This window comes from Anarhichas minor, unplaced genomic scaffold (genome assembly GCF_050575085.1).
Source record: "Anarhichas minor isolate MPS153535 unplaced genomic scaffold, ASM5057508v1 ptg000002l, whole genome shotgun sequence".
NCBI lineage: Eukaryota > Metazoa > Chordata > Actinopteri > Perciformes > Anarhichadidae > Anarhichas > Anarhichas minor.
In genome coordinates, this window is record NW_027466448.1 from 1,042,408 (window position 1) to 1,065,877 (window position 23,470).

Sequence of the window (23,470 nt, forward strand, 5' to 3'; positions counted from 1 at the left end):
AATAAATACATAGATTTTTATTTCGATCCATCTCGTGTCTTTACATCGCCCACATATTGGGTTGTTCTATATATTGGGCTATACGTCACATTACAAAAGATAAAGAACTGCTGTTTCACTGTGACTTATAAGTGTAAGGCTGTTTGTATCCGACGCTCTGAAATGTAAATACATGAATCTGTTCCTGTGCTCTGCAGGTGTGTGAGAATCAGAGGAATGAACTGCAGCTTCTGCAGCTGAACCTGTGAGACCCTGAGGGAGAAGAGCGGTCAGGGGACACCCGACAGGTGAAGAGGGGACACACACGGAGAAGAAAAGTGGATGCATGACCTGCTCCTCCTTGTAGTTTGGGTGTGTTAAGACATAACAGCTTTATTTGTATTTTGTTTTCATCCAACAGACCAGTGACACTCCACCCAAAGCCTGCCCTCTTCTAAAGTCAGCCACCTGGACATCTTGACATTCACTGAACTTCAGTATTTATTGAAGGGACTTCATGTAATAAACTGTTAAGCATTTAATTCAGAGTCAGTTATTCAAATCAGTGTTACAACAGAAGCTGTGTGCACACAGCCAGAGGTTGACCTGTCCCTCAGGGAAATGAAGTGATAAACATACTGTCATGTCGTGAATTTGTAGCTTTTTATTCCCTTAATCTTCGGTGCCACTGCGTACTTCTTTAAGTACATATGTGTTTTTTTAAAGCGTGTTTCAGATTGTTAAAGGCTGTATTGTGTGGAGTGGGTGAGACGTGAAACCAGTCCTACAGGGCTGTTGAGTGGTGTGTCTCATTGTCTTTCCAGTTTCACTGCCTCCAGATTCACCCAGTGACTCAAGAGGAAACGTCGATGGCTCTCAATAGTTTTTACATTTTATAAGCTGATCATTACTTTTGATTAAAAAAATATTTATATGTAAAAAGCATGTCATTGGTGTTTTATTGCCTGTGAATTAATGCACTCATTTTGGCGACTTTTCCTTTAAAAGTGCCCGTTTTTACGCAGTTGGAGAGCTTTTACGCGCAAGAGAAACGGCTTTGTTTACCTGGATGTCAGCTTAGTTTTTAGAAAAACTGCGATGTTTTAATCTGAAGAGGTGAACTCAAGGAGGAATCTTTTGTGGACATGCGCGCGGAGCGTCTTGCGCACCTATTATTATTTTAAACAGGCACGAGAGCACAGACGAGGAGCTGAACCCCGGAGCTGGACCTCTGTGTGGATTCATAGACTTTTAGTGTGCGTGGTGTTTCAGGGACAACATGAGCAAAACCAAGAACAAAACCGACAATAAGACGGAAAAAGCTTTGGCTGCCGAGAAAGAGCAGTTCAGTAAACAACAGGTAAGAAGGTTTTTATTATTTGTATAAATCTAACTTTAATTACCGCGGAGAAGACGCCCTACCAGAAACTCTGTGAAGCTCAAACCGTCAAAAAAACTAAACATTTTGAATATTTCAGTGATATATTGTAAACGTTTTCATAAGTTTGCTTTAATAAACGTCTGCTCTCTTGGCTGTGATAAATCCATCTTAGTGTTTTTGTTTTTATCTTAATAAAAGCCTGATGTTGAAAGTTGAACTGTTTTAACTGAGTTGAGTCTCTTTTCTTTCAGCTCCACAGCATCAGCAAAACTCTGGTCTCCGGTGAGACACCGCCGAAAGAGAAATATGTGCGCAGTATCCTTTTTACCTTCAACAGCAACTTTGATCATTTACTGACAAATTACATCAAGTAATCTACTCTGTTGGGCTGTACTCTGAGCAAAGAGGGAAAAGTCAGAGGATCACCAAAGTATTTAAGGTTCATCCTCTGGGAACCTTGAATGTCTGTACGAAATTTCATGGCAATCTGTTGAAATGTAATCAAGATATGTCACTCTGGACCACAAATATGAATCTCACGGTGGAACTAGAGGTAAAGTCAGAGGATCACCAAAGTAATCAAGGTTCATCCTCTGGAGGACATGCATTTCTGTACAAACTTTCAAGGCAATCCATCGTGCAGTGGTGGAGGTATTTCAGTCTGGACTAAAGTGGCGGCCACTAGCTGCTAAAATCCAAACTCTTTCTTTATTAGATGTAGAAACACACATCTAATTGTTATCACATCTAGTTTGTGCGTCAGTATTTTGGAGTTTCCTTGACAGCTGTGACGACATCATCATGGGAACACATAAGGAGGGTGGAGCCTCCACCTTCTGGTCCTACACCCTCAACCTGCCTCTGTCCAGCAACTCCATGATCAGCTGGAAGTTCTGCTACCTGCTGCACAAAGTGCTCAGAGGCGGACACAGAAACGTGGGTTTGAATCCGGACGTCCTCCTCCATCTGTTTCTTCTTTGTCCTCTCTTTGTAATCTGCCTCCTCTCTGTTCCATCCGCAGGCTGTCAGAGATTCTCACCGATACTGCAGAAATGTTAAAGATATGGGCATTCTCTGGGTGAGTAGCAGAGGTGGAAGGAGTGCTTAGTGGCACCAATCCAACACTGTAAAAAATACAAGTGAAAGTAAAGTGAAAGTATTAGCAGCAAAATATATGTAAAGTATCATCAGTAAAAGTACTCATTGTCCACTAACATGTCTTAGATAATACCGAAGAGCTACTTTTAACTACTTTATACACAGTCGGCTAGTTTAGTCCAGTGGTTCCCAACCTAAGGGCCGGGCCCCTCCAAAGGGTCACCAGATAATCCTGAGGGGTCCGGAGACGATTAATGTGAGAGAGAAGAAGAAGAAACTGAGTTCTGGTACATTCATCTGTTTTGCTTTTCTGACTTTTCTCAAATTTTAGCTTTTTTTGTCAGATAATGGAAAAGTGAAATCCATGTGAGAGGTTTTGGTATAAATGTCTCTTTGATGGAACAACAACATGACAAGGAGCCCTGTTGTAAGAACTGGTTTTATCTTTAAAGGATTGTTTGGTTTTAAAATGTAAAATCTTAATCTAAAAGTAATCGGTACTAGTGAAGCATAAAGTACCGAAACTTCCTTCTGAAACTATTATTTTCATCCTTTTGAAATTAAATGGAGTAGAAATAAAACGCAGCTTGAAATAGATAAAAGAAAAACAAAAAAACAGTACTTCCCCCACTGGTAAATATATAAATATTATATATTTAAATTAATTAAAATATGTGAAATATTGAATGCTAGACTTATCAAATAAGTGTCTTCTTTTACAGCTCTTTTAAATAATGCAGCGTGGTCCTGATCTTCAACTAGGAGTATTTTATTTAATGTGTATTTTATCTTTGTAATTTGTATCGATGACAACTTTGGATTTGTGTTGCAGGGAAACTTGCATGATCGATACGGCCACATTGTTGCCTTGTCTGCCAAGTTCCTCTGCCTCAAAATGGAATTCCATGCAAAGGTAGCACATGAATATTTGGTTTTATGGTTCATACAACGATATGTGACGAACTCGGAATGATGATGATGATAAAATGAATTCACAGCACAAGATGATCCCGGGCAACCTGGAGGCCAGCGACGAGACGTTGGAGAGGGAAACGGGAAACGACGTGACCAAATTGTACGTTTTCTGTCTCGTTTTCTGACTCGGTGTTTCTCATTAAAGACGATTCATAAACGTGGTTTTAATGTTATTGCAGGTTAGATATGACACAGGAACTGATGGATTACTGGGACGCTGGGCTGAAGATGGAGGACACAGGTGACGTGTTTTCTTTTTATTATACGATAGCAAAACTGTCTTGAAAGCGTTGGATGGAAGCGAGTAATATTCTATATTTCTGTTATTGAAAAGACCAAAACCAACAGCGTGCTAGTCTGTCTCTCAGTGCTCTCGATTTAGCTGCTGAAGATGTGCTCTTTAAACATGTCTCATAAATATATAGTTTCATTTACAAAGAGATAAATAATCTCCTCAAACAGCTGGTTTCAAACAAACAAACATGAAGAAATAGTGCATTTGATTGGGACTATTTTCTGTGGCGGATGAATCCAGATTTGGTGCTCTAGCGAGTATTTGTATGTGTGATGGAGTCTAAATAAACTACAGTGGGTTCATGGTGATGGAGGAACAACAGTGTTTTTAATGGAGGTCTATGGCTCAGAGGAAGAAGAGACATCAGGCTTTGATGCACACTCCTGTTATGGGATTTAGCGACAATAATAAAGATATAGAACGCCACCAGACTTCTCCTTTAATTTGCATTTGTTTGTGTGTTTTTCGTGTTTAAAGTTCTGCGTCAGCTGGACGCCAACGGAGCCAAATCCACGACTCCAGCTGGCCGGTGCCGACTGACTCCTCTGATTCCTCTCATACTGGACTGCAGCTTCCTCTACCACTTCTCTGTCCTGCTGATGTTCAAACTTCACAGCCGTGAGTCACATGGAAATGTCAATGTCAAGGAATTATATATTATTTGTTTATATGTTTTATTAAATCATAATAATGATATCCTCTGGTTTTTAGGCATTGCTCCGGATGTTCTTCTTGGACATCGAGAGCGGTTCCGTGATCTATTTGTCAGGTATAGTATCAGTATTGTCATGAGGCATAAACACACTTTCATCCCTCTTATTGGTTCTGTTCGTGACCGTCTCGCTTCCTTTCTTCAGCCTCACTCAGTTCTTCGACCGAGCCAGAGAAATGGAGTTCTTTAAAAGTGTCATCCAGATCCCAGATCTCCCCGATGTGAGTATCCTCAATGTTTCCACACGTACGTTTCATTTGTGTGAAGTTGTCAATATGTTTAAACTGTTGCACAGTTTGATTATTTACAAAATAAATACAATTCATCAAAAAATACTGAAGCTGTAAAATATTTAGTGGAGTCAGAAATATATTACCTCTGAGATGAAGTATGAAGTATGAAGCGGCATAAAAGTACCTCAAATATGTACTTTAGTGCCGTACTGGAGTAAATGTACTTGTTTATCTCCCACCACTGTCCGTCATGCACGTGTGTTGTGTTTGTTACTCAGGCTCCTCCAAACTTCCTCCGCGCCGCTGCCTTGGGTGAATATAAAAAGCCGGTGGTGTTGATGTCCAACGAGGAGCGTCATGACGAAGAGGAAGTGGAGACGCAACCAGAGTTCAGATCAGCGTCACCGATGCCGCAGGTACGTGCAACTCAAAAAAACATGATTAACGTTCATGTTTTACCAGCTGTTTTTCTGGTCTCACGGCTGACGTTTCATTATCTCCATGGCAGTACTATTCAGTGGATCAGAGGGGGACAGAGAACGAGAGTCTGAAGAGAGAGCTGGAGGTGCTGAAACCAGAGCTGCAGCTCCTCAAGACTGAGGTAAGCTGGGGAACGTAAAGGACAGACTCACCACACGTAGCCGCGAGACGTCCCGGGTTTGATCGCCTGTTCTTTCCTCAGGCTCAGAGGTGTGTCACTGAGTTGAGGGCTCAGGTGAACCGCCTGGAGGCCGAGGTGGAGGAGCAGCGCACCCACAAGCAGATGGCCATGCTGGAAAAGGAGCACATGCGGATGGAGGTGGAGGCTTTGAGGAGCGCCAACGTCTCCAACGTCGGGGCTCATATCGGGTTCAAGGAGGCAGACAGTGAGTTAACAGATATATCAGTGATTCATATATATGATACATTCCACTGATTCATGGATTATCAGACAAAGAGACAAAATATATAACGCGTTAAAGTGAAACATGGTCCTCAGATGTTAGAAGACAAAGAAAACACAACGAAGCACAAGACGTTCAACAGAAAAACGAAACAACAGAAAAACAATCCGGAAATTTAAAGACACCAACTTTAAAAAAAAATAAAGAAATAATAACTCCCACAGCATAAAACAATTTTGCATTAATGTATCTAATCTAATTAATGTAATCTGCTGATTATTTTCTCCATTAATCGATTGATTGATTGTTTGGTGGTTAAAAATAGTGAGAAATGCGTCACAATTAAAGTCTAAAGTGACACCTTCACAATGTTTCTTTAGTCCAAACCTCAACATTGAGGTTTAGACTGATTGATTCATTTATAAATCTGTTACTGTGCTCCATTAAAACCTCTGAACCTTTTGTTTTTGTTCATTGATTCTTTCTGTGTCTCCTCTTCATCGTCTTCACCAGCCAGAGCTCAGGCAGCGGAGCTTCGCTTCACTCAACTCAAAGAGAGACACGCAGAGCTGATCACCAGCCACGCCAACCTCATGAAGAAGGTAAGAGAGAATACGCGTACATATCTCAACGTGTCAAACTGTTCTCTTATTAAAGGCGTTGTGTTTGTGCAGAACGCAGAAACAGTGAAGCTGCTCTCAGGTGCAAAACACGGTCAAGACGATTGGCTGAGAAACAAACAGCAGCTGGAAAATGAGCTGGAAAATCTCCGACAGCAGAACAGAAACACGGTGAGAACTTCTGACGGCGATAACACCTCCTGATGTCATCTTTTTGTTTCCACCAGAGGAACTTTTCTTGTGCCGTCGTGAGTGTTGATCAGGTGTCTCCTCTGCCGGTCAGATGAATCAGCAGCAGCAGGAGGTTCAGCGCCTGAACAAAGAGCTGCTGGAGCAAAGAGCACAGCTGGCTCACGTCCGCGGCACTCTGGACAATAAAGTGATGGTGAGGCTGAATGTAAAACAACAAGAGCACACACTGTTAGTCAAAGCTTAGTATTTGTGTTGGAAATCAGGAAACACACCAAGAAGAAGAGCTTTACTCGGTAGAGCTTTCTAACAAACCCTCCATCAGGCCAAAGTTTAAGTCCCTTTTTGGCTTTTACAATTATAACCCTTTTACTTACAACCCACAGAAAAGTGGGTCCTCTTATCTAGAGGCTTGATTTGATGACTTCCATGTTTGTGTCTCCTTCAGGAGGGATCTCAGGCGAGCAGCAGCCTGGCGGCCCTGCAGGCGGAGCGCGATGCGATGCTGCACTCGGCCAGAGAGAGAGACGCGGAGCTGTCCTCGCTGAGGCAGCAGGCCCAGCAGCAGCAGGGCTCCATGGACCAGGACAGAGACCGGCTCCTCCGAGATCTGGAGGCCCTGAGAGCTCAGCTACAGCAGCAGGTACGGACTCCTGACTGAGGACCAGCACTTATTTGTTCATTTGTTCATTTCAAGCACCGCTTTAAGTCCTATGTAAGTGTCTTGTGTTTCTTTTTCCTGTTTATGTCTTATGGAAAGTGTTTGCCCGTACATAATACAACTTTTCTTTCCAAAAGCTTGCCATCAACGCAGAGCAGAAGTTGGAGATCGACAGGCTGAGACGAGAGCTGGACTCGACGCGGGCAGAGTTGAACCGTGCAAACGACGCCCTGCAGAGCAAAGAAATGGTGGGAAATTATTTCTAGTTCCTTTTCTCACATCGTCTACGTGTTGGGAGAAAATAAAAACTTAATTGATTAATGTTTTAATCCTCAGAGCGGCACCCAGCTCAGCAGCTCTCTCGCGGGGCTGCAGGCGGAGAGGGAGGTGCTGCTGCGCTCCATGAGGGACCAGGAGGCCGAGCTGAACTCCCTCAGGCAGCAAGCTCAGCTCCACCAGAGCTCCCTGGAGCAGGAGAGGCAGAGGAGCAGCATGGAGCTGGGAAGCCTCCACGCTCAGCTGCAGCAACAGGTGCTGCACGCACACACACACACACACACAACCTGCACAGTGAAGCGTTAGTTACTGATGTATATGTGTGTGTGTGGTACATCAGGCCTGCCGTGAAGGAGAGCTTTCCAAGAAGCTGCAGGAGGAGCAGTTCTGCCTGCTGCAGTGTGCTGTGGTGGAGGCCGAGGGCATCATACTGGACGCTGTGGCCAAACTGGACGACCCCGTACACGTCGGCTGCATCAGCTCACCTGGTAAAGACCTGTGCATGTATACAGAGATACAGTGTATAATACTTATTTATACACATATATACAATAAATGAAGTTAGTCCTAATAACGTTAACCTGACAACTCTTTATAAAGTTTGTTATGAAGACATATATTACATTATAGTAACTGTGTTCCTCTCACCAGTTCTCCTTTTGTGTTTCAGAGTATTTGGTGAATCGAGCTGAAATCACTCTGAGTTCCATCGACAAAATGCAGCAGAGCCACGTGGTCTATCTGGGAAACACGAACGGTGAGCAGAGTGTTCAGGTTCAGATGACGAGTGTATTTACTGCTCCTCTACTGTGAAGGAGGAAGTATTCAGGACAGGAAGGGGATGAAAAACTCTCATCTGAAGAGTAACTTAAGCTGTCAGACTAATGTAGTGAAGTACAAAGTACAACATGTACCTCTGAGGTGTAGTACAGTAAAAAGTACAATATGTACCTCTGAGATGTAGTGAAGTACACTAAATGTACTTCGTTCCATCTCCTCTCCTCTGTTGTTTGGTTGTTTGTAGATGTCAGTGGTTTGTTGAGGGCCGTCACTCAGTTCTCTCATCTCGCTGCCGACACGATCGTGAACGGATCGGCAACATCTCACTCTGCTCCCACCGACCAGGCCGACCGTAAGAGACGCACACTCACACTGTTAGAATATATAAACATAAACTAATAAACACACGATGCACAAACCGTAAGACGCTCCCGTGTCTTTGTCTCCTCCAGGTTTGACCGACAGCTGTCGGGATTGTGCGAATCACTGCCTCCAGTACTTGAAGGATCTGAAGCTTCAGGCCACTTTACAGAGAGCAGATCCCTCCGCCGTGCGCTACACCGTCCAGCGCATCCTCGCTCTGGGACAGGTGAGACGCGTTTCCACCTGAGAATGATGGTTCCTCTGTAAACATACTCAAGACTAACGTTTTAGTCTGGCTTTTAATTTCACTTTATTTAGTAATCTTTCGGATTATTTATTGTATATTAACTTTTTTCGTCTGGTTTTTAATTCTGCTTTATTTATAATTTATTGTACGTTACCTTTTGAGTCTGCCCTATAAATTGAGCTTTATTTGTTTATCTTTGTAATTATTTATTGTACTACACCTCGTTAGTCTGGCTTTTTGAGCTTTATTTGTGTCTTCCACGGTTCATGTGTACTTAAACTGTATAATGTATTTATATATTTATATTTTGTATTTATTTATTTTTAGGATCTGCGTCCAAGAGGACAGGATGTTCTGAAAGAGGAGCTGGGAGCCATGGTGGACAAAGAGATGATCGCTACGTCGACGGCCATCGAAGAGGCCGTGATGCGAATGGACGTAAGGACACCTGACAAAGTCCACACACACACACACACACACACACACACCGAGTGATGCTTCACGTTTCTGTTTTAAATGTCTGTTTCTCAGGAGATTCTAAATCAGGCAAGGAGAGAAACTACTGGCGTGAAGCTGGAGGTGAACCAGAGGTGAGACGAATGCTCCATGAAATAGTTTCAGCTTCTCTGATTCTTTTTCTTTCCTGAAATCTGTTTTTCTTCTGTTTCATCTCAGCATCCTGGGATCCTGTTCAGACCTGATGAAGGTGAGAAGTCTGTCTACTATTTAAAAAATACATTTCTGTGGACTTCTGTGGTTCATTGTTTGTTTGTCAACTCTGTGTTTCTTCTGCTCTGGTTCTTTCCTCTGCAGGCCGTTCACATGCTGGTGACGGCGTCGACTGACCTGCAGAAAGACATCGTGGAAGGAGGCAGGGTGAGTCAGCATCTTCTCCGGGTTCTGTATTAATCAAACTTCTAGGAATCAAGACACGTTCAAGAGCGCCACATTAAAGCTCTTTTACAGTTTCAGTTTGATTCATTCACTAAACGACCACGTGCTGCGTTTACTGACACACGTGTAATCGTTCTTTCTCTAGGGAGCAGCGTCCGTCACAGAATTTTATGCCAAAAACTCTCGCTGGACAGAAGGCCTCATCTCTGCCTCTAAAGCTGTGGGCTGGGGCGCCACTCAGCTGCTGTAAGTGTCCAACACACACACACACACACACCTAGTGTTGTTTACACGTCCTGAATATCAAACCACATCATGAAGTTGTGCTTCACCTCTTTGCTGTCAGAGACTCGGCCGACCGCGTCGTGGGTGAAAAGGGAACGTACGAGGAGCTCATCGCCTGTTCTCACGAGATCGCAGCGAGCACGGCTCAACTAGTCGCTGCTTCGAAGGTACGAACTACAAACTGTGAAGTACTTTACTGGAGTATTTTTTGATTTCATGGGACTTTATACGACACTACATTTTAGAGAGAAATTTTGTACTTTTCACTCCACTGCATTTATTTGAGAGCTGTGGTTACAGGTGACTTTTCAAATTCAGATTTGACGTAAAAACGTATGCTATGATAATGGCTTGTGGCCTCTTCCAAAAAAAAGTTGTGACGTTTAAGAATTGTTACCAGTTCCACCAACGAGATCTGGTCTTAAACTACCCAGATCTGGTCTTAAACTGCTCAGATCTGGTCTTAATCTACTTAGACCTGGTCGTCTTCTGGGTCACAGCTCAAAGGAGAGGTAGAAGAGGTCAAATTATCCCGTATTTCATTAAAAAGTAAAAATTAGACGGAAGTCCTAAAAATTACAACACGTCTGTGTAGACAAACTTGTATTTGAGCAGCTTGAATCACCCAAATTACAAACCAGACATACCTTCACACTTCCTGTTCCTCTCGTGGTTGATGAAACATTTCCATTTACCTCCATTCTTTTGAGCTGGAGTCAGATATCTTTAAAATCTGCGTCGATGGATTCAGGTTTGAATAAATGTTATATTTCTTGTAATTGGTCCGAGGTATTTGTTTTTTTTGTCGAGAAGTGCTGACAAACGTCTCTTATGGAGCGTCATTAAATTCTATCTTTTCAGGTGAAGTCCGACCGCGGCAACAAGAAGCTGCACACGCTGAAGCAGGCCTCGCGTCACGTCAACGACATGGCGGCCGTGGTCGTCACCTCCACCAAACACGGGCAGCTGCAGATCTCTGACCAAGGTGAGAGAAGTCCTGTCACTCCGTCTCGTGCTGCACAATTGAATGGCCGTCCATCAAATAGCGGTTGAAAGCTTTAACTCCGTGATGTCTTCACAGGTGCGATGGACTTCTCCGGCTTGTCTCTGATCAAACTGAAAACAGAGGAGATGGAAGCTCAGGTGAGGCGTTCAAGTCCCCGACATTTAATCGTCTGAAGAACCAGAACCAGGACTGAGAGGGGCAGACTGTCAGACCTGCTGCAGTAAAATGAGAGGTTTTCTGAAGGGAGTCTGGTGCTCAGAGACACTACCACTTTAGTCCACAGGGGGCGCCAGAATCAACACCAAACAAAAGTTCCTTATAGTAACTTTAAGTGACGTTTTCAATGCAGGACTTTTACTTACAATGTAATTCTAGTACGTTTCCTTCAGTAAAGGATCTGAATATACTTCCTCCATCGATGGTATTTTCTGTTGATTGAAAGCAGCTGACGTCGTTGTGTCCTCTGGATCTTCTCAGGTGAAGGTGCTGCAGCTGGAGAGCCAGCTGGAGCGGGAGCGAGTCCGTCTGGGGGAGCTGAGGAAGAGGCACTACGAGCTCGACGCCTCCGGTGTTGCAGCCGACGACGCAACCGCAACCGCCGCCGCTGACGACGGAGGCGGAGACGACAGCTTCCCTCCGCCACCGCCGCCCACCCTGCTGGACTCCTCACAGTCCTTCTCACCGACACAGCCGTACCTGAACACCCAGAGCTTTGCATCGACCAATCCCTTCGCACCGGCTCAGACACAGCCTCAGTCCTTCACACCGACCAACACCTTCACACCGACCAACACCTACACCCCGTCTCAGACCTACACCCCTACCCAGACTTCCACACCTTCTCAAACCTACACCCCTAACCAGACTTCCATCCCTTCACAGACCTTCACCACGTCTCAAACCTTCACCCCGTCTCAAACCTTCACCCCGTCTCAAACCTTCACCCCTACCCAGATCTCCATCCCTTCACAGACCTACACCCCGTCTCAAACATTCACCCCTACCCAGATCTCCATCCCTTCACAGACCTACACCCCGTCTCAAACCTACACCCCTACCCAGACTTCCACCCTGGCTCAGACCTACACACCACCTCAGTCCTACACACCAAACCCGACCCAAACTTACTTAACACCTCGGACTTCCTCGCCCAGCCTCTCTCGGCCTCAGTCACCGTCTCTGCCCCAGACGACGCCGCCGCCAACGCAGAACAACGCCGAGACCATCAAACCGGCCTCGAGGAGATCCAACATCTTCACCAAATCTGGAAACCTGCTGAAGAATGCGGTGAGCGGCTGAAGATGCTGGATGTTCACCATCATATATGTTATTAATAAGATGAAGTTTGTATAAATGAGTCTTTTCTTCTTTATTGCAGTTCAAACGAGGTGAAACTGGAACTGGGGAATCTTGAAGCCGGACTGAAGAAGAATCTGACATTTTACTTAAAAATCTCTGGAAATATAAATATACTCCTAAAACTTAAAATCACTGATTTTAATCTGGCCTTATTTCTGGCTCTGTACATATAAATGATTATAGGAGCTGAAGAGAAACTTTGATAGTTAAATGTCCAAAATTATTTTTGTAATCATGCTGAAGCTTATATTATGTTACTGATTGTTGTCGTATACCGAGTTGATTTCTTAAAAATCATAAAATAATCTGAGGCAGAATACAGCGGTTTGTTTCATCTGATTTCTGATGTGCAAGGTTTTAAATATTTGTCACATGATCCACATAGTTTCAGTCAGAGACAAGAGGTAAGATGTTTTACTTCACTACATCTCAGAGGTACATATTGTACTTTCTACTGTACTATATCTCAGAGGTACATATTGTACTTTATACTCCACTACTTCCTTCAGACCAGTGAAGGTCTCTTCACGCTGTATTACCGCGTGACAGCGACCTCATCCGTCTGTTATTTCTGTCATGCGCACTGCAAACTGCAATCTCACCACGATGGAAGTAGCCGCTGATCTCCCATCGGGACCAAAGTGGAGCTGCGTCAAGTTAGAGGAAGGCAAGACAGATATATACCGGAACTAGATATATATTACCTTCAAAATAAAAGTAAAACATCTGATATGTTGAATCCATGTTTGGAGATTAGTCACATGTTTTATTATGTTTTATTATCTTCAGTAGTCTGTTCACTGGTGAAATGCTCCATTTCGGATTAACACTTTAATTTGTATGTTTTTTATTCACAATGTATGTTCTGCATCATAATTTGAAAGTAAAAAAAATACATAAAACACTATTAATATAATATAAAAAGTAAGTAAGCCCAGAGACCCATGAACCAAGGAGTGCTCCAACCTGGCCTCAGCTTTAATTAAGAATATACACTACTCTAAGTGCACAATCTAAATGAATGTAATCACGTTTTTAAGTCTAGATTTTGCCAAAACATTAGGTAATGGATTTGGTTTAAGTCTATTTTATTCGAGGATTTATTTAGACTACCTATATATGCACATATTTTGTACATATATTGAATCTTTAAAATAAAAAAAATTAAAATTCACAACGTCAACATTGGTTTTATTTTGAAACGTCTAGACGGAAGTTCTCCGTTTCAAAATGGCGGACTTGACAATAATGTCTAAGAGAAGGGACAGGACAGCAATGGGCCGCAGCCGATATTTATCCCAAACAAATCAAACTACCACCGGGACTCAGCCGTTAGTGATGGATAAACGGTAGTTAATGTGTTCTTATGCGGTTATACGTCGTATATGTTTGTCGTTTTAAAGGTAAAGTGGTAGAGTTTAGCTAAACTTAGCAGAATTATTCTTCCAGTGGAAGGAAGTTTGCTGTGGCGGAGGAAAAAGAATCATAGGAACTATCCCCCGAAATCATAGGAACTATCCCCCGACATCATAGGAACTATCCCCCGACATGGAGGACTCCGGCTCGGCCCTGGAGAAGAACGTCGCGGACCTCACGGTGATGGACGTGTACGACATCGCCGCGGTGGTGGGCCAGGAGTTCGAGCGGATCATCGACCGGTACGGCTGCGAGGCTCTGTCCCGGCTTATGCCCAAAGTGGTGCGTGTGCTGGAGATCCTGGAGGTGATGGTGAGCCGCAACTGCATCAGCCCGGAGACCGAGGAGCTGCGGCTGGAGCTGGACAAGCTGCGGCTGGAGCGGATGGAGCGGCTGGAGAAGGAGAAGAAGCACCGAAAGGTCCCCAAAAACACACCGATTAAAGCTGTACTGTTAGAGGAAATATACTGCTGACAAGTATTAGTAAATACATACACAGACTACATGTAGCAGGGACTCAAAGTTACTGTGATTTAACCTGAGGAGGAGGACGTTATCATATTATTTACTGTAGTAAAAGTACCACTACTACTAATACTCCAGTACAGGTCCTGCTTTGACAACGTTACTCAGGAAAAATATCAGTACCACTGTCACAAAATAAGCTCCATTACTAGTAAAAGTACACCTTTTAAAATAGTACTTTAGTTAAAGTATCAGTACCACTGTATTGAAAATATAAGTACCAACACTACCAGAAAAATACTCCATTGCAAGTACAATCCCTCCATTGAAAATACAAAGTACAAGTCCTGAATTGAAGATGAACTGGTTGTGGTACGTAACAGTACAGAATACCACTTTAAAGTATTATGTAAAAAAGTAAAAGTTGTGAATTGAAAATGGTACTTAAAAGTATTATTACCCAGAAAATGTGCTTAAAGTATCAAAAGTAAAACTACTCGATGAAGAGAAATGGTCCCTATGAGTGTATATCTAATTATATACTACATGTGTATATATATATATAAATGCATATTTATATATATATAGTTGTTTCATTGATCAGTTCATTTATTGTTTGGGTTTTAAACTTCAGACATTAGTGAGAATTACTCGTGACAGTTACTGTAACACTTACCGACCAGCCGTCTTGTCTTAGAGATGCACTTAGTTACTTTATTTAACTCAGTCAGATAGTTCCTGTTTGTTTAGCTTCAGATGATGACAGACAATCAGAACTTTATCCCTGACTCAGCAGGAAACTCTTCACACACTTATATTTATCGAGTGTGTGATTGTTTCCAGTTAGTCACCAGCGTATATTTGTTGGTGAGTTGAATTAAAGGGACAGTCGTGATGTTTAGAAGTGTTATGAGCGTCCTCAGCAGAACATTGCTTTGCTCCATCTGCTGTAGCAGAACAGTGACTGTGGAGAAGAACCTCAAACACACTTCAAACATCACGACTGTCCTGTTGAAGCTGCTGATGTCTCTTTAAACTCAGTATTGAGGATCTCACACACACTGGAGGGACGTGTTGGTGCTTTTACATCAGGAATGCAGCTCAGACGTCTATAAAAACACTTGATGTGTGAGTTCCTCGTGACAGTGAGTGAGCGCTCACCGGTTCACTGATTAACTGAGTCTCATGAGTCTCATGAGTCTCATGAGTCTCATGAGTCTCATGAGTCTCATGAGTCTCATGAGTCTCATGAGTGTGATGAAGAGATGAAGTGATGAAGTGGATGTTTTACGGCTGAGACGTCACAGCAGAAATACTCTGTTAATCTCTCTAACTCAGTATTCTGGTGTGGTACAAACAACGTAATGTAATGATTAGAATAACCAAAGATACCAAGAAAACAAAGACATTCAGCTTATTATCAGTTTATATTCAGTTTATTATCACGTCTGACAAGAAAATAATCAGATCTTTAAGTTTGAGAAACAGGAAACAGATCAGTTGGAGCATTTTTGCTTCAGAAAATACAATTATTTGATTATGAAATTAGCTGTCTGTCAGTCAACTAGTTATTGCTGCTCTAAAATAAATGTAATATAATTATTAAAATGCTAAAGTGTGTATTTTCACACAGCTTGAAGGTGGAGTACATTTTATCCTCTACAAACAGTTTTAATGCAAACTATATAATAACATTTCATGGGGCGGTGCAAAGGATTTATATTTGTTTACATATTTATATTTTACTAACAGTTTGCAAATATTGTATGTAGCTGAAATAATCTATTGATTAGTTGATTTTTTTTGACACTATTTATAGATTTTCAGCCTTCAGAACAAAAACAAACAAACTTCAGAATAGAAGAAGTAACCGAGTGAACCGCACGACCACAACATGTGACATTCTGATAATTAATCAATAATTCATATTTTAAGTCAAACTGTATTTGGTTCCATCTTCTTAAATGTGATGATTTGCTGCTTTTTCTGTGTTTTAAATCATTGAAAATTCAATATTTTTGGGTTGTGGACTGTTGAATATATGTGCAGAACAACGTACACAAAGAAAACATAAAAACAGTGATCCATAACTAAATGCAGATTATCAAACAATGCTAAACTAAAACAAACAAACATGATAGTTAATCATCTCGTCTCCACTGGCTCAACGTAAACGCGACATATAACCCGTTCTCTGCTCGGACACGTCAGCGACGTCTGGCATCGTCGTGTGTGACACAGAACCAGATCAGAGAGACAGAGCAGCTTCTCTCTGCACACAGACGGCGACGAATTAAAGGACAAACTGGAACAAACCAGAAGAGAAACAAAACGAATGCTGATGATTCAGAGAGAGAGAGAGTGTGTTGACACAGTTATTTTACAGGTGGCGCATAATGACATCCTGAAGGCCTCAAAGACCATGTGCTTGCTCAGATGAGGTCATCTTTATGATGTTTAATGATGTTCTGTATAGTAACACGTGACGTGTCTTCCTGTCCTCCTGCAGGAGCTGGAGCTGGTGGAGGACGTGTGGAGAGGAGAAGCTCAGGACCTGCTCACTCAGATCGCTCAGCTGCAGGAGGAGAACCAAAGCCTCCTCACCAACATGTCCAACAAAGACCCCATGAGTGAGGAGGACCTGCAGAGGCACGAGGGTGAGGACGGCACACACACACACTAACACACACACACACACACACATAAAGGAAGCCTTCTCTAGTGTCTGACGGCGAGCCAGTCTTGTCTCTGCATCAGAGGCTCTTTCGTGGTTTCACACAGAGGACACAGTCACCCTGACACACTGTGGACAGACCAGCCTCAGTGTACAAGCACACCTGCTCCCCACACACACACACACACACACACACACACACACACACATGTTTGCACACAAATCAGGGTTCCCTCTGTACGGCTAAAAGACCTTTCTCTCCCAATAAAAAACAACGATTATGAAGAATTCAAACTATTTCTTTGTGTGTGTGTGTGTGTGTGTGTGTGTGTGTGTGTGTGTGTGTGTGTGTGTGTGTGTGTGTGTGTGTGTGTGTGTCCTCTCTGTGGTCTCCAGGTATGACGGAGAGAGAGAGGCAGGTGATGAAGAAGCTCAAAGAGGTGGTGGACAAGCAGAGAGACGAGATTCGAGCCAAGGACCGCGAGCTCACGCTGAAGAACGAGGACATAGAAGCAGTGAGACATACATATATTATTTTATCTTCTCCACGTAGAAATGTGTATTTGTCGCCTGCAGAGAGACTTCACCAGTAGATGAAATAATAGAAACTCTTTTTTTTTTATTATGAAAAGGTCTTTAAACTGCTGCTTTTCACTCCTCAGTTTTAATATTTCATATTTAAAGAATAGTTCCCACAAGTGGCCAACACACACAGCACACAGCACATTTTCATAATTTACCCAGACTCCCTTGTTTGTGTCCGTGTGTTCCTGCAGCTCCAGCAGCAGCAGTCCCGCCTCATGAAGATCAACCACGACCTGCGCCACAAGTTCTCCGTGGTGGAGGCTCAAGGGAAAGCGCTGATCGGACAGAAGGTGGAGCTGGAGGCCGGAGCGCAGGCGCGGGGGCAGGAAGTCGGAGCCCTTCGGCAGGAAGTCGCACGCTTGAGGGAACGACTTCAAGGAGACTTGCCCGCCCGGAACCCAGAGGAACCCCCACCTCAGCCCCCCTCACCTGCAGAGGTAACGCAGGAAACCATCAGAAGACCTCCATCTGAGGGCGTAGTCTGAATTTAATGTTGAAATTAGTTTTGCAAGAAACCCCAGAAAAATCTGTTTTAATAGATTATATTATTATGTTAACTTGTAGACGGTAATGGCATAATTTTGCAATGTAAGTACAGTGCATTGTGGGTAAAAATCTGGTCTATTGTCTATTTTCATCCTCTTTTTGTCTCAATCTTTCTGTCCTGTTTAACATTTTGCTTTCTTGCTGAGACTGTCTATTCTGCGTGAAGCTACAGCCCGGAGCACGTTAGCTTAGCTTAGCATAAAGACTGTCCAATGGTAGAAGAGACCTGCCTTTTTCCACCACATAGTCCCCCATAAAACCACAACTACAAGGAACTACATATAAGGTGTTAACTAATGAGCTTTGGACACAGCCAGGCTAGCAGTTCCCCTTTGTTCCCAGTCTTTATGCTAAGCTAAGCTAACCGTCTCCTGGCTCTAGCTTCATATTCAGCGTACAGACACGAGAGTTGAATCCATCTTTTCATCTTAACTCTCTGCAAGAAAGTGAATAAGAGTATTTCCAAAAATGTCAAAACTCTCCCCTGAAGTTAGAAGTTAAAATATGCTCATAAATATAAATGCAGCCACAGAGGCCAGGCATATTATTGTTCATATGTTCCAGTTTAAAAGAGGTCTGTTCACTGATATTTTCCAAACCCATATAACATAATGAATCCCTAAAGAGCCGCGTAGCTTTGACCCAAAGTCAATAAAAAGGAGGATTTCTTTGTAAACGGATAATAAAGTGTCTCTTGCTCCACCAGCGTGGTAAAGCTGCTACGGGGGTGGTGGTGATGGGGGCTGAGGGCTGGTCAGACAGACCCGACCCCTCTGAGCCGATGTTGGGCGGGTTTGACTCTTCCTCGCCCCCCCTGCCTGGTTCCCTCAGCCCAGAGGGCCACGAGGAGGATGAGGAGAATGATGAGGATGAGGAGGCTGAGGACGAGGCAGTGTTGCTTTGGGTAATACGGACGTGCTAGCTGGCAAACCAGAGTGGTGTGACCGACTCTTAACTCCAAACCTGCACCTCTGAACAACCAGATCAGTAGAAACACAGCAAGCTAGACTAACATGAGTACGACCCAGAGCAGGTCTGACCCGGCTTGGCGTGCGTGTTACAGGACTAACAGAGTGTCGGCCAGCTGACCTTTCTAAACTTAGATCCTCTCGACAGCTCGGCCTCTAACAGCACTGACAGTTCTCCTTGAGCTGCACCGTGATTCTGAAGTTGTAGTTGAAAGTCCAACTGAAATTGCATGATGTTTTCTGCTCCAGTGTTCTCCTCTGGTGTCCCATATTTGCATATGAATTTGTTTATTTTCTGTGTACGTTGATGCCAGAACTTGTTTCCAAACAGCCGATCAAACTGCGTCATTTTAAACCATATTTGCATTTGTGACATCGTCGTCAACAATCCCGATGCAGCACGAGTTTGAACAAATATGAATGAATATTAATGCATGTGTCCATCCACTACTGTTATGTTAATATTAGAAGTGGTGCTACTTCTTCAGTGAGGTGCCGTTAAACTATTGCAGAAGAAGAAGAAGAAGACAGAACGAGATGAGGTCATCAAGCTCCAGTCAAACAACGGAAAAACAGTTCTGTTTGTTTCATGTGAGGAAGAAATTACATTATTTTAAAAAGCAAAACGGTAAAACTAAATGAGACTTCTGTTGGACTGAGAATACGTATTAATGGTGTTTTTTGTGCTCGGTGCATGAGTGACTTCTGTCAGCTGCATGCATCTTATTTTTTAACGGTGACAGTGAACGTCTCGTGTGTGCTGAGTTCAAAACAAAACGGAGTCTTAGCGTGAAGGGAGGAGGGAAGGGCGAACAAATGTATTGGAACAAGGCCCGATGTCTGACTTAGAGTTCACCGTTTGCCACCAGGAGGCGATGTGCGATGAGGACATGCCGGCTGTGTTCCAATATTTTACAAAGGTATCCTCACTTCCTTCCCCCGCCTTCGTTCCTTCCTTCCTGCCTTTTCTTTTTTCTTTTGTTTCCTCTCTTGTGACGCATTTGTCTCTCTGCAGGAGGCGCTGTGCGAGGAGGACATGGGGGGCCTGGACCCCAAGGACCCCAACCGGCCCCGGTTCACCCTGCAGGAGCTGAGGGACGTCCTCCACGAGAGGAACGAGCTCAAGGCCAAAGTCTTCATGCTGCAGGAGGAGCTGGCCTACTACAAAAGGTGCTCACGGGCACATAATATACATGTCAGCCACATGATGCCGGCCATGTTGTTGATAATAAACCCTGTTTTCTTTCTGCAGTGAAGAGACAGAAGATGAGATTGTGACTCCGTCTTCGTCTCCGTCTCCTGAGCTGAGGACTCGCTCCCGTTCTTCTGCCCAGCCGGAGTCAGGAATCAAACGCCTGTACGTTGAAAACACAGACCTCACTCAGACACAGCTGCTCGTGGAAACACTCGACTGAACTTTGAGATTAGTTCAAGTCAAACACACCCTCATTGCTTTGCATGCGCTGAGGAAAGGCTTATTAAACAAGTCCCCGCATGCTCAAACATTTACAGTTTACTCTTTAAGAAATATACAAGTTGAACCTCACCAGCAGTACCCGACGGTTCAGTCTCTTTCAGGCTGGAAACATTAGCTTTGTGATAATATTTTAATATTTTTTGCTGCGCTGGATGTTAAACTAGATCACTTCATATTGAGTCTTAAACATCGACCGAACAAAATGTCACCACCCATAAAAGAATCACATTAGTTCCAAAGTTAAGATCCAACCACAGCAATAGTTGTGTAAAAACAACTTTCAGCGACTCTAACTGGACACAGATCATTCTGTGCATTCGACCCGCTTCCTGTGTTTGTTTGGCCTGAAAAAACAAACAGCAGCCGTTTAAAATGAGTCATGTTTCAGTGTCATTGGATCTTTTTTCTCCCAAGAATAGATACGTGTGTATATATATATATATATATATATATATATATATATATATATATCTAGAAAGCAAAAATGACTAACAACATACAATGTCTATAAACAAATACAAATAGTGTAGATGATTCAAGGTATTATCGGTGAATCTGACATGTTTTCACAATGTTTAGTTTCATGAGTCCAAAACCAACAAAACAGAAGAAAAGCTGAGACTGTTTTGTCATTTAAACTTTATACTCTGCTAAAGAAAAGTACTTTTATCGATTATTACAATTGTTCTGTTGACTGACTCACCAACATAGCTCTTTTTTAATACTCATTTGTTACATGAGTGAACACAGTGCAGTGTAGTTAGGGAAGTGATCATGTGTCCCTTCAGTCACGTGACAGTAAGGGAGTGATGTCAGACAGAAGTATAACTGCTCAGTCTGTGTGCGTCTGAATACTTGTTGTTTATCTGCATGAAGGATGCTTCATCTCTATCAGACACGCTCGCTCACCTCTCTGTGTGCACGGTTAATGATCAGCATGCTTTGGTCATAGGTCAGCTATGGCACATGACACACACACACACACACACACACACACACACACACAATCTTACTGCATGACTTCTTTTGGTTTAATGGGAACTTTTCATGAGAGGCTGAAGGTTGATGTGGTCCCTGTCTTCCCCCCCTGTTCGTCTCCCCCCCCCCCGTTCTCTATGCACCTCTACCTGTCTGTGCTTGTGTGTCTTTACCTTTGTGTAACAGGATCTTCACAGCCATTTTGCCGATGGTGGCAGCTGGTTTGATCCCAGATGACCCCACTTTACAGCCAATCAGACGTCTCATATCTCTTGTATGACTCTCTATCCGTGTCCGTCCCTCCTTCAGCTGACAGCCTCCCTCCCTTTGCATGTGCAGCTTGTTGAGCCTTTTTTTCCCACCTTTGTAGTATTCTGGTTGGCTGATTGTGGGGCTGTCTCGTTATCATTGTCCAATGGGACGATGGCGGATCATAAACATCAGCCAGTCAGAACTAACATGTAGTCTGTTGGAGTGACGACATGTCTGCAGCTCTAAACTCATAAAAATCATTTACAAACTAAAGCGCTTTTAGCTCTTTTTCAAACAGTGATTGAATAACTTATAACAGGCAATGACCTCATCGTGTTTCACTCTACTTTGCTGCACTGATCATTCACTTCCAGTTAAAACATAACTTATTTTATTGTGAGTTCTCTGGAGCATTCAGGAAGCTGTCAAGAGCAGATAAACTCTCATTTGTTTACAGTAATAATACCAAGAAATCTCAATTAATTTGCCAAAAATAATAACAGTAACACTGCTTCACTGCCCGCACTACATACGTGTTCACTTCACGGACACGTCCATCAGTGGACTTCACACTAAATCCTCTGTCTCCTCTGTCTCCTCTCCACCCGTCTCGTCTCTTAGGTTTAGTTTCTTCTCGCGGGACAAGCAGCGGAGCTCGCAGCGCGGCGGGCAGTTCGACGCCGACCTCGGCTCGTGGACGGGGAAGGACGACGTGTACACGGAACAAGCCCAGGAGGCTTTACAGCACATGTAGGGTCACCGGACAAACTCCAAAAACTCTGAGCACTCCACGTCCATCACTCGAGGCCGGCTCGTTGAAGCGTTGGACTGCAAAACCACGACAAGTGACTGAAAATAGCACGCGCTCCTGAGGTGAGACAGAAAGAAGAGAATCCTTAGAAATGTATTTAAACACCTGAGAATACTTTACATACATGCTGTATATCTCGGTGAGCACTGGCACATACAGACTTTAAACAGATGTTAGAGAATATGTCGGAGGAGAAGGCAAACTCAAGTCGTAGGATGGAAAGTGGAAAGTTGGTTCCTGAAGAGGTTCAGCGGGTGAAAGTGAGGACACGGATGAAGGCCGGGGACACAGACGTGTGCTGCTAATCTAAAGTAATGTTTGCTCGTCGATGAAACACGAAGGTTTTACAGTTTACGATCGATCACAGAAAACAGAAAGCATTCAAAGATGAGAGCAAGCAGCACGTTTGTGTCCCTTTTTATCCGGGTTTATTTAAAACGTCTCCTGGTTCACGTGAGCAGCTCGTCGGTTCATCACCAGCACTTTCACACCAAACTGTGCAGCTTCAAAGAACAGGCACAGAGTTCAACGCTTTGTGTGTAAAATGTTTCATAGAATCACAAACAGATGCTTTTTATTTATAATCATGCAACATGCAGTAAGTAGGTATGGAAGCCCACTTCTGCAAGAAAAAGAAGAAATAAACACAAACTTAAAGGGTTTGACCTGATAAAAATAAAATACTCGTGAGTCAAAATGATAAAAAATAGTTTCTTTTTAATTTCTATCTCTTAATTTCTACCTAACAAATCAAAACTATGATGATAAATCATATAATGATGTCATATTAGAAAGACAAATAAAAAGTTTTTAATAATAATAAATCATCATAATGTTGAGCCGATGACTCATAGCTCTGATTTAAGCCTTATTCACACAGGACTAGTATCACATCTGGATCTCTAGTAATTCATAATATTAGTGGAATAATCGTCTTGTGTGACTCACTCGTCTCCTTATTTGTCAAGTCAAACCTTCGATACATCAACAAACACAGAGGTCAGAGACTGAAGCAGCGGGTCTTTGTAGTATTTTATAAACACACACATATAGACCTAATT

General features: G+C 43.1%; 2 protein-coding genes across 2 annotated transcripts; both read left to right on the forward strand.

The window, feature by feature from the left end:
* The first annotated feature begins 268 nt into the window (after positions 1-268).
* Positions 269-12,554, forward strand: hip1r (huntingtin interacting protein 1 related). The gene is made up of 34 exons (XM_076111937.1): positions 269-287; positions 401-1,339; positions 1,612-1,677; positions 2,156-2,296; positions 2,382-2,438; positions 3,291-3,371; positions 3,457-3,533; positions 3,613-3,674; positions 4,206-4,346; positions 4,440-4,497; positions 4,586-4,661; positions 4,952-5,089; positions 5,182-5,274; positions 5,356-5,539; positions 6,071-6,159; positions 6,232-6,348; positions 6,461-6,562; positions 6,815-7,009; positions 7,165-7,275; positions 7,364-7,558; positions 7,644-7,791; positions 7,974-8,060; positions 8,328-8,435; positions 8,536-8,672; positions 9,021-9,131; positions 9,225-9,283; positions 9,369-9,399; positions 9,507-9,569; positions 9,733-9,833; positions 9,934-10,039; positions 10,734-10,857; positions 10,954-11,015; positions 11,356-12,165; positions 12,257-12,554. Exons 2-34 carry the CDS (start codon positions 1,259-1,261, stop codon positions 12,290-12,292), a joined length of 4,047 nt encoding a protein of 1,348 aa, XP_075968052.1. The 5' UTR covers positions 269-287; positions 401-1,258; the 3' UTR covers positions 12,293-12,554.
* A 955-nt stretch (positions 12,555-13,509) lies between these two features.
* Positions 13,510-23,328, forward strand: rilpl1 (Rab interacting lysosomal protein-like 1). The gene is made up of 7 exons (XM_076094772.1): positions 13,510-14,073; positions 16,628-16,775; positions 17,189-17,307; positions 17,569-17,814; positions 19,907-20,061; positions 20,144-20,248; positions 22,220-23,328. Exons 1-7 carry the CDS (start codon positions 13,786-13,788, stop codon positions 22,350-22,352), a joined length of 1,194 nt encoding a protein of 397 aa, XP_075950887.1. The 5' UTR covers positions 13,510-13,785; the 3' UTR covers positions 22,353-23,328.
* Positions 23,329-23,470: the final 142 nt, after the last annotated feature.

Coding starts and splice junctions, on each gene's coding strand:
- hip1r (XM_076111937.1), top strand. CDS start 1,259: ATGAGCAAAACCAAGAACAAAACCGACAATAAGACGGAAAAAGCTTTG. Junction 2,439..3,290: donor AAGATATGGGCATTCTCTGG/GTGAGTAGCAGA, acceptor TTTGTGTTGCAG/GGAAACTTGCATGATCGATA. Junction 5,540..6,070: donor CGGGTTCAAGGAGGCAGACA/GTGAGTTAACAG, acceptor CGTCTTCACCAG/CCAGAGCTCAGGCAGCGGAG.
- rilpl1 (XM_076094772.1), top strand. CDS start 13,786: ATGGAGGACTCCGGCTCGGCCCTGGAGAAGAACGTCGCGGACCTCACG. Junction 14,074..16,627: donor AGGAGAAGAAGCACCGAAAG/GTCCCCAAAAAC, acceptor GTCCTCCTGCAG/GAGCTGGAGCTGGTGGAGGA. Junction 20,249..22,219: donor GAGTCAGGAATCAAACGCCT/GTACGTTGAAAA, acceptor CTCGTCTCTTAG/GTTTAGTTTCTTCTCGCGGG.